Raw genomic sequence first — 11,110 nt, forward strand, 5'->3', positions numbered from 1 at the left:
ATAACTAGTAATTTATCAAAGAAGATGAAATACTTACCAGAAGTTGTAAGTTTCAGATATTTCACCAATATGGCCTTGAAAGAGCGCTTCATCAAATATGTTTTAGGCCAACTGATATCTGAATACCGGTAATTTAGGCTTTTTAGGTCATCTGACCCAGATGACCTATAGTCGTTATGTTTCACATTTTGAACTTCTTCTACCAGTGCGATTTAGCTGAAATTTAAAATGATTCTGACATGGTCCCGACCAAGTGTTGTTATTTTTCTGGTCGATCCGAAATACAAGATGGCCGCCACAGCCGCCATCTTGAAAACACATTTTGAACTTCTTCTTAAGTTCTACTGGTGCGATTTAGCTGAAACTTGCATGAAATGTTCCTGACATGGTCCCAACGAAGACACAGTAACAGGTCTACAGTACTTTGAGTTATTGGCAAGAAGTTGTTTAAGTTCTATTTGACATCTGTGATCATAATGGTCAAGGTCATTTATTTCAATATATTTGGTAGCCATTCATCTCAGTATGATGCAATTTAAAAATCTCTATGCTTTTAAGTTACTGACAAAAAGATTTCAGCCTATTATAACCAGTGACCTTGAAAGAAAGTCAATGTTGTTCATTAGTCATCTGACCTGAAGGATCAATATTTGCTATAGTCATCATGATTCGTCCGTCGCCGTCTGCCGTGCGCCGTGCACCGTCCGTAAACTTTTAATTCAAACGACTTCTCAATAACCAAAAGGCCCAGAGTACTGAAATTGGGTCTGTAGTATGCTGGAATGAATAACCTTGACCTTCATTCAAGATCACGAGGGGTAAAAAAGGATGAAATCTTCAAATGACTTCTCCTCATTAACAAAAAGGCCCAGAGTACTGATATTGAGCCTGTAGCATGCTGGGATGAAATGCTACCAAGTTTGTTTAAATGAATGACCTTGACCTTTATTCAAGGTCACAGGGATCAAAATGTCTAAAATCTTTAAACAACTTTTGTGAATAACTAAGAGACCTAGAGACCTGATATTGGGCCTGTGACCTGCTGGGATGAAGGGCTACCAAGTTTGTTCAAATGAATGACCTTGACCTTCATTTAAGATCACAGGGGTCAAATAGGCTAAACTCATTAAACAACCTCTGTATGATAACTAAGACCCTGGGTAGTAATAGTTGACCTGTAGCATGCTTTGATAAAAGGGCTATCAAGTTTGTTCAAATGAATGACCTTGACCTTCATTCAAGGTCACAGGGGGTAAAATATGTTACAATCGTTAAACATACAACTTACTGTGTATTTCAGTTCTACTACATATTATATTAACAGTCAGATGACTGTTAAGGCCTATTGGGGCTCTTGTCATAGCATTTTGCAGTCACATTATTGGGTCTCTAGGCATCTTAGTCAAAGACAAGAAGTTGTTTATAGATTTAAGCCTTTTGACCTAATGTTTACAAGTACCAATGGTATATATGTTGTTGTCTAATGTAATTTACTTTAATCGTTTCAGATGTTGATGGTGTAAATACTACGTGTATGAAGTGCATTATGATGGAGAAGACAGACCATAGCTGGTTGATCATCTGTTAGACGACTATTTTTCTCCTCCGACTGTTTCCCTCCTCTGTTGTGTTTGTTGATTTAGAGTTCCTCCTACGTTACCTCCTGTCCTACTGAGGTTATAAAAATAACAGGTATGTAAAACCACTGATAGCATAAATAATACGTTTTAGTTACAGTGATAGCTAATAAAGCAACACAATTTTCGGTATGTATGAAAAAAACGAAAACAGTAATTGCATGCTCAATCACTATAATTCCAGGTCACTACCATTACTCGGTCAAAACCACTGATACGTATATGGCTAATGAAGCAACACAATTATGTATTAACTGACATAGCTGATTCTCAGTTAATTTACCAATGTGTGGTCACTACAAACGCGGGGTCACAACCAACGCTTCGACACTTCTAATGCTTGGACACTACTAATGCTTGGACCTTACTAATGCTCGGTCACTTCAATGCTCGGTCACTACTAATGATCGGTCACTACTAATGCTTGGTTACTACCAATGCTCGGTCACTACTTATGCTTGCCCACTACCAGTGGTCACTTTAATACACCAAAGGCACCAAGTCACTAACAATACACAGTCAATTCCAATGCTTGATCACTACCAGTATTTGTTCCCTACCAATATTTGGTCACTACCAATTCTCAATCACTATGAATGCTTGGTCACTTCCAATGCTTGGTCACTACTTATGCTTGCCCACTACCAATGCTCAGTCACTATCAATACACATTCACTACCAATGCTTGGTGACTAAACCATTGCTCAGTCACAACTAGTGCACGGTAACTACCAATGCTCAGTCACAACTAGTGCACGGTAACTACCAATGCTCAGTCACAACTAGTGCACGGTAACTACCAATGCTCGGTCACAACTAGTGCACGGTAACTACAAATGCTCAGTCACAACTAGTGCACGTTAACTACCAATGCTCGGTCACTTCCAATACTTGGTCACTTCAATACTTGGTCACTACCAATGCTCGGTCACTTCCAATACTTGGTCACTTCCAATACTTGGTCACTACCAATGCTCGGTAACTACCAATGCTCGGTCGCTTCCAATACTTGGTCTCTACTTATGCTCGGTCACTACCAATGCTCGGTAACTACCAATGCTCTGTCAATGCCAATGCTCGGTCACTACCAATGCTCGGTCACTACCAATGCTCGGTCACTACCAATGCTCTGTCACTACCAATGCTCTGTCACTACTAATGCTCGGTCACTACTAATGTTCAAGCACTACCTCATATTTACAACTGACAAAAAACAGTTTGGATGAAGGGCTTTGTTGAATGTCACATTATTCAAACAATTATACTTCAGTATCTTCCGATATTCCGTAAGTCGATATTCAGTTTTGGTATAATAAAGTGCTTCGGTCAAAATCATAGTTGAACGTAATTCAAATCTACAGAATCCAATAAAAGGTATAAGCAATAAATGGAGGCCTGATACATGTGTTTGATCTTTAGCATGTACCAATCGTAGCCTATTTATGCAAATAAATGAACTTAACCTTCAATGAAGGTCACGGATATCAAACATATTAAAACTTTGAAAATAAATATTTATCTGGCATTTAAGAGACCTACAGACATGATACTTTGACTGATATGCTGGCAATTTCTTTTCTTTTTTTTTGTTTTGTTTTGAATTTGTATGCTAGGTTATCAAATCAGGCGAAATGTCCAGTTGACCTTTGAACAATAACCGAAACTGAGACCAATATACCTGATGTTATTATATATATTATTGTAACATGTAACACTTAGATATATCGACGTACTTGGCTCAATTTTACTTGCATGTTTACAGACAACAAGAGCAGTTTCGCCGTAATATTATGCAACTATTCAAAACTTATTTAATCGGAAATAAAAAGACATGTCACCTAACAATCTCTGATATAAAATATTCTTTTTTTTTTTCAGCTTCGTGATACTGGAAGGCTGCACAGCTTAGAAAATGGCCAGCACATACCCATCTCAAACCGAGACCACCAATTTTGCCCGTCTGTCTCGACTTGTGTTGGATGTCTGTAGTGATGTCCTGCGAGATGTTCTGGACACCCACATTCCTCCGCCTGGACTCCATGCCATTCTCAAAAGCCAAAAACATCATCTTAGACAGAAGCTTATAAGCCGCCAGTTGTCGATTCTGTACCCACCTGGCAATGTGTTTCTTGGTACCCTTAAAGATTTCGACTTTAGCCTCCTTTACAGCCTTGTCCGTAACATCCAGGGTATCAACATTTCACCTCATACAAAGGGGTGGGGTAAGAAACCAGACGCTACAGACCGGTCACTGGCGGCCAATATTGACAGGCTGAGGGTCCAAAGGAATGAGGCTTATGGACACCTACCAAAAGCGTCTCTGTCAGATACTGACTTCCATCGTATCTGGGGCATCATCCGTCAGTGTGTCTCTGAAATAGATCAAGGCACGCTGACGGGAGATACATATGTCAGAGAAGTAGACAACCTGCTGACTCTGACTATGGACCCAGACACAGAGAAGGAGTTAATAGAGAGACTGAAAAAACAGCGGGATGAATTTGAGGCTGTTGTTGAGGGCCTGACAGGTAAGTTTGTAGAGTAAGATAAAATACTATATAAAAGCATGAAAGTAGGTAATGATTAATTCTGCGATTAAACTCCAAGGTGATCAGCACTTACTTATAATGTTATGAATAGATATTAATGAAACTTGGCACTACTAGTTGATCTTCTTCATCAATCAAGGGGAGATCAATCTGTATGTTCTCGTTTCCGGTCTGTTGACATAACTATTGCAGTTTCAATATATGGTAACGGGATCCGGATCCGGTTGCTTTGTATCTACTTCAGGAAAAATCGTACTCAAAAAAGGATAAAGGTACATACATTAGGCTACCAGAAACTGTTGGTGAGGTTTACAGAAACTGCCATCTTGGATTTTGATAACTGAAGATTATAATCGCTATTTATGAGAAAGAAATCTGAAGGGATCTGTCTCAAATATCATTGATAGTGGCTCCACTTTGGTCGACAGACGGATATCATAGCTTAGATGTGTTACCTTAAATAATTCTTGGAAAGTTAATATTAAAGAAATATTTATGCAATCAAGTCCTGTTTATTACCTTATTGTAAGCTAACCTGGCCCCAAGGACCAAGTGAGCTTATGCGATACCATGGCGTCCAGCGTCCGTCCGTCAACAATCAAATTCTTCTTCATAACCACAGGTCTGAATTTAATAAAAACAAATTCTAGTGTCATACTTATGGGGTAGTGATACAAAATTATACCAATGGTCGGGCAGACGACGGAGGAAGGATGCCATGATATCGCATAAGCTCACCTTTGTCCTTGGACCAAGTGAATTAATACGATACCATGGCGTCCTTCATCCGTCGTCTGTCCCTCTGTCAACAATCTAATTCTTCTTCATAACCACAGGTCGCAATTTATGGGTTAGTGATACAAAATTGTACAAATGGTGGGGCTGATCCTCTGGGGGCTTGAAGGGCGGGCCAAAAAGGTTTAATTTTGATATTTTCATATAAACGTCTTCTTTTCCTAAACTAAACAATAAATAGCACTTCTATTGCCTTGGTAGTATTCCTGGACACTTGAAGAACGGGGACAAATGTGGTCAGTATGGCTAAACATGTAGTATTAGATAATCATTTAAAACCATAAAGAAAAGTTAATGATGACTTTTTTTAATTTGGTACATGTAGCCGAACAGAAATCTATGTCAGCCAGGCAGGATACCATGGAAACCGAACAGAAATCTATGTCAGCCAGGCAGGATACCATGGAAACCGAACAGAAATCTATGTCAGCCAGGCAGGATACCATGGAAACCGAACAGAAATCTATGTCAGCCAGGCAGGATACCATGGAAATCGAACAGAAATCGATGACAGCCAGGCTGGATACTGTGGAAAATCAGCAGAAAACAATGACAGCAAATCAAGAGTCCAAGACGAAAGGTAAAAACCATAACTCAAATTACATATTGAACAATAAAGATTGGACACAAAAGTCAATGTAGTTATTGAACCGTTAGCTGTCTGCTGACAGTATATTGAACATAACTTTTTGACATTTGTTCTAGGTATACAGGCAGTAATAAATGATGTTTTTACGGCTTTTACTCATTAATTACGAAAAGTATTTGTCTCAAATTTCATATGTAGTCTTTCGTTGGATTCATTGTAGGATTAATAATAAACCAGCATGGTTGATAGGCAGTCATTTTGAATTTAGACATTTAAACTTTGTAATCATTACTGAATTATCATGTACTGAAGTGATATTCTTCATCTACAACTTTGTAGGGCCTTCATGGTCCTTCATTTTAGAACAAATCCAACCACAAAAGTGGCAATGGAAGTGTATTGTTGCTATGCATAATTGATGTGGAGTTTCAGTTTACATCTATGTGTATTCATTTTTTCTTAAGAAAAGGACTAGAAGAAAAAAATCACATAGCCTTCTTTACATCGAATGACATAGAATGTTTTGCAACTAAAATATATATTATTTTTTTTTTTTTTTTTTTTTACAGAAATCCATCCCGACCTTAAACCAATGATAGGTGAGTCATCTCAACTAGGCAGTGTATCGTTGTAGGATGTGATATACACTGTTAACAACATAATTATATCCACTACCCAGACTTTTATAGTAATACACACGTCCTTGTCTCAACAATAAGTTCTGTATAATGTATGTTAATCTGATTAATAGTAATTGGGTAGTGTAGTGGTCATTCGACTTTCACCTAGCCGGCGGGGTCTATCTCCTGTATGGATGTGAAAAGCCGCATTACCTGTCTGATCAGGTGGTCAATCTGTTCCTTAATCTTCTCACTCTTACATACCTTGCACACTTGAACAGAGCCATAAAAAGAAGATTTCGCAATCGATGTAATTAACAAAATTAATAGTTAATCTAGTCAAAACTTGAACCATCCTCGATATTCCAGGGGTTGCTATCAATATTGATATATCCACCCCTGGACTTTGTCAAAGAAAAACTGAAGACTCTGTGTGTTACAACAGATGCGCTGGTAGTTTGGTCCTTTAATGTACAAAATGTACGTTAAAAGAATCAAATAACGGTACACTGTGAAGTTAGGCATTGCTCTCTACAAATTCTGCAAAGGAAATATATGCATACATAATTTGGTCATGTTTTTTCCTAGACCGTCTGCAGTTCTTGACATAGTCCAGGGGAGGTCATTACGACAGTGGTAGTAATAATATTATATATAATGGAATATTGAAAATATACATATGATAAACAAAAGCAACTGTTTTCTATTTTATACAGAAACAACTATTAACAGGATCAGAATGGAAAAAGAAAAGAAATTTCTAGAAACCAAAGCCTTCCATGATGCTCAAGACAAGCTCCGAATGAACAGAGTTTTAGTGATCAAGGGGAACACGGGGGATGGGAAAACGTCTACCGCATTCCAACTTTTGAATTGGCTATTGGAGGAGGAGCAGTGCAGAAAACCACTTCAGCTTCATGAAATTAAGGATTTGAAGTTACTGGCTCCAAATTCTAATCTTGTTTGTATTATTGATGACATATTCGGACAGAAAGATATTAGTAAATCAGATGAGGGAGAGTGGAACAAAAGGCTTAAGGATGTAGAAACACTTTTTGTTGATAAACAAAACCAGACAAATATCTTACTTATTACTATTCGAAATGAAATATTTAATGCTTTGACAGAACAGTCTCTAGAGACAGTTTTTACAGAAGAAAATATTGTAGATCTGAGCTCAGATAAGTACCAGATAAAAGAAGAAAAACAACAACAACTATTAGCAATTTACACACCAAAAATCTTTTCATGGGATGAGAAAGAGATAACAAAAATTCTAGGTTGTAAATTGCATATTGGATTCCCACAATGTTGCCACCTTTTCTGCAAGTCTGTTGAACTGCAGAAAAGGAGGACTGACTTTTTTGAAAACCCAATTAAATTTTTCATAGATGCCCTGTCAAAATTACCAGAATGTTCTGCCATTCTGTTTCTCTTCCTCAATAATGGGGAAATAAAAGTAAATGATTTAGACCCAAATGGGGACAAAGTAAACAAAACATTGTTAGAACAAGCATTTAGGATTAAACTGGTTCAATGTCAAGATAGGACAAAAAGGGAGTATGTGGAGAAAGTAGATTTTGTAAGAGAGAGTTTAGATAAGCTATTAGGATTTTTGGTAAGGAAGGTTAAATATTGGTCTGGTGAGGAAGTGTACAGATTTGATCATGATTCTATATTTGTCACAGTAGCTCTGTTGTATGGAAAGAAAACACCTGTTGGCTACATAAAACATTGTCCAAGGAAAGCTCTCAGTTATCTAACAACTGTAAAAACATCTACAGACATGGTTGTCATATCACCTGGTCATTACAATGATTTGTGTGAACGTTTGCTCCCAGAGTTTGAGAGTGTGAAGGATTATGATGTAAAGTTGTGGTATGATATGGAGTGGTATGATACTGTGATTGGCTCTCTAGATGTGTGGAAAGATCCTGTATTTGTTGAGATATTTGACAAGTATTTGAATGAGAAAAAGGTTAATAAAGTTAACATATTGAATAAAGCATGTTTGTCTGGATCAGTTCAATTAGCTTTGTATCTGTTGAAAAATGGTGTGAAACCTGACGAGGACACAGATTGGTGGAGATTGATTACAAGAGGTCGAGTGTTTGGTGAGGGAGATCTAGATATACTCAAGGAAATTGTTGTTTACTTGAATGATGAGATGAAACAGAAATTGTTAAATGAAGCATGTGAGTCTGGATCATCAGAGTGTGTTATGTATCTGCTCAGTGTCGGGGTCAAACCTGACAAGGACACAGATTGGTGGAGATTGATTACAAGAGGTCGAGGGTTTGGTGAGGGAGATCTAGATATACTCAAGGAAATTGTTGTTTACTTGAATGATGAGATGAAACAGAAATTGTTAAATAAAGCATGTGAGTATGGATCATCAGAGTGTGGTATGTATCTGCTCAGTGTCGGGGTCAAACCTGACAAGGACACAGATTGGTGGAGATTGATGTTACATGTGGTGAGGAGAGGGAGTATGGACCTGTACAATACAGTACGACAGTATGGTGTCACTCCTACATGGAGGGATGGGTACGGTAGGAATGTCCTACATGTGGCGTGTTTGTTACAGAGAGAATCTATAGTAGCAGACTTGTGTAAAGATTACCCTGACCTCGTACATGGTACTGATGAGTGGGGACAAACACCGCTCCATATGGCGGCGGGGACAGGAAACTGTTCTGTGTTCCAGACAGTAGAAAAAACTGTACTTAAATGTTTGTGTAGACACCAATGTCTGAGAGTAGACGGTTCTTTGGTACATATAGATTGTGAGTGTAGTCAGTACATGTGTAAGTTAGTGAACCGTGACGGGGGAGACTGTGTTACATGTGAGTTGTATGTGGGGACAAAAGGATTTGTGTTTGTATATTTGTAGGTCTTACCCCGCCATGACGGCGTGTAGAGATAGGGACGGCCGTCATTGTCTACATTATATAGCTGGATGTACAACAGATGTAGACTGGTTTATTGAGTGTGAGAGACATGTAAGGAAACACACGGAAACATTAAAACAGAATTACGACATTAAAACTATACTGAACGGGGAGGGGAAATCTGTTTTAGACTTGGCGAAGGAAAGGACGGAGAGACTGAGACTGGGAGGGAGGAACCCTTTGTATGACCATCTTCTGGGAGTGTTTTCTAAATAAATATGATATCATTCACACTTGTAAGTATACACAAATAATCATCACAAATCATATTAAACAATTATATATACATAAACAAATAAAATAAAGTATTTTCCAGAGGACAATCGATCCATTGTCGAGTTTTTGGTCCCGATTTTACCGAACGACTTCGAGCTGGGCCTCTAGGGGTGTCCTCGACGACGTCCGAGTGTACACACGGGTCCGTTCGATAGGCACGTTTGTTCATAGCTGAATATTTTAAAAAAAATGAATATATTTTTTCTCCTACAATTATTCAAATTTTATGTTTATAGCAGTAATCAAAAAATTAAAAAAAAACAAACTAAAAAACACGACGATTGTAGCAGAGCTGTTTGGGTTTTTATTTCTTTTGTTTCCTGTAGAGATGAAAACATGTATTTCACTTTGGATAAAAATAAATTAAATTAAAATATATTAAAAAATTAAAGGCGATGTTTAAGCAATTCATAAACTATTTAAATGATTTATAAATCTCGTTTTTTTTTATTTATCTTATTTTATCTTATTTATCTTTATTTTCTCTTTATTTTATCTTGTCTTGTCTTGGCGGCATAAAAAAAATCGGGAGAAAATTCACAAATTTATAATCAGTCATTTTGTTCTCGAACAAGAATTTCTGTTTTTTTTCTGTTATTATTTTTTATTTTCTGTCTACAACTCAAGGATACCTATGTCGGAATTAGATTTTTTGTGGTACAAGGGAGGTAACTCGTATAAATTCTAACACCATTATATGGTATGTGCTCAATGATAGTCAACTAACGCCCGGTCATTATGATAAATTTGTATAGGCTTGCGTTTTACATATATATTATTGTAATATCTTTATTGACATTGTAAATAAGAACTTCTTGTGAGTCTTGAAACTCTTTTAGACACTCTTTTTATTTCTTTTAGTTTCAATAAAGAATCTTTCCTTTTTGGACTTCTCCTTCAAAATGTAAATAGTAGAATTGATAATGAAATACTCATTATAGTGAAACAATATATATATATAAAATGCGTTGTCTTCACAAATCTTTAAATTTAAATTCTCTAATTAATGCTATTCAAGACTATCATAATGTTCAAAAATGTTTGGCTTATAACAAAGATAATGTTTATGTAGTAAAATTTCGAAAGGAATGGCAAAAATGGGAAAAAACTTGTTCTGCTATAATTAATGTATATTTGATTTATTTTCTTTCTGCTATAATCAATGTATATTGATTTATTTTCTTTCTGCTATAATCAATGTATATTGATTTATTTTCTTTCTGCTATATATTAAGGTATATTTGATTTTTATTTTTCTTTCTGCTTATTATTAATTGAAATTGATGGCTGCTATTAATTAATGTATATTGTGATATTTTTTTCTTCCTTGCTATAAATTAATATATTTTTGATTTATTTTCTTCTGCTATAATTAATGTATATTTGATTTATTTTCTATAATTAATGTATATTTGATTATTTTCTATAATTAATGTATATTTGATTATTTACTTTCTGCTATAATTATGATTATTTTTTCTTCTGCTAAATAATGTATTTTATTTATTTTCTTTCTGCTATAATTATGTCTATTTGATTTATTTTCTTTCTCTATAATTTCTCTTTGATTTTCTTTCTGCTATAATTAATGTATATTTGATTTATTTTTTTCTCCTCTCTGTTTATCTTTCATATGTTTCTGACATATTTTGTCTCCGGGGCTTTGAAACAAAATTTGAAACAATATTTGCGT

At 36.2% G+C, this 11,110-nt stretch overlaps 1 protein-coding gene across 1 annotated transcript; it reads left to right on the forward strand.

Annotated features, from left to right (window-relative positions):
• The first annotated feature begins 1,472 nt into the window (after positions 1-1,472).
• Positions 1,473-9,682, forward strand: LOC138306695 (uncharacterized). Its single transcript, XM_069247156.1, is given in 6 exon segments — positions 1,473-1,692; positions 3,516-4,165; positions 5,307-5,561; positions 6,140-6,169; positions 6,907-9,017; positions 9,019-9,682. Coding segments are annotated over 5 exon segments (3,351 nt in total). The 5' UTR covers positions 1,473-1,692; positions 3,516-3,549; the 3' UTR covers positions 9,358-9,682.
• The last annotated feature ends 1,428 nt before the right edge of the window (positions 9,683-11,110 follow it).

The sequence above is a fragment of the Argopecten irradians genome, chromosome 13 (assembly GCF_041381155.1).
Source record: "Argopecten irradians isolate NY chromosome 13, Ai_NY, whole genome shotgun sequence".
Classification (NCBI taxonomy): Eukaryota; Metazoa; Mollusca; class Bivalvia; order Pectinida; family Pectinidae; genus Argopecten; species Argopecten irradians.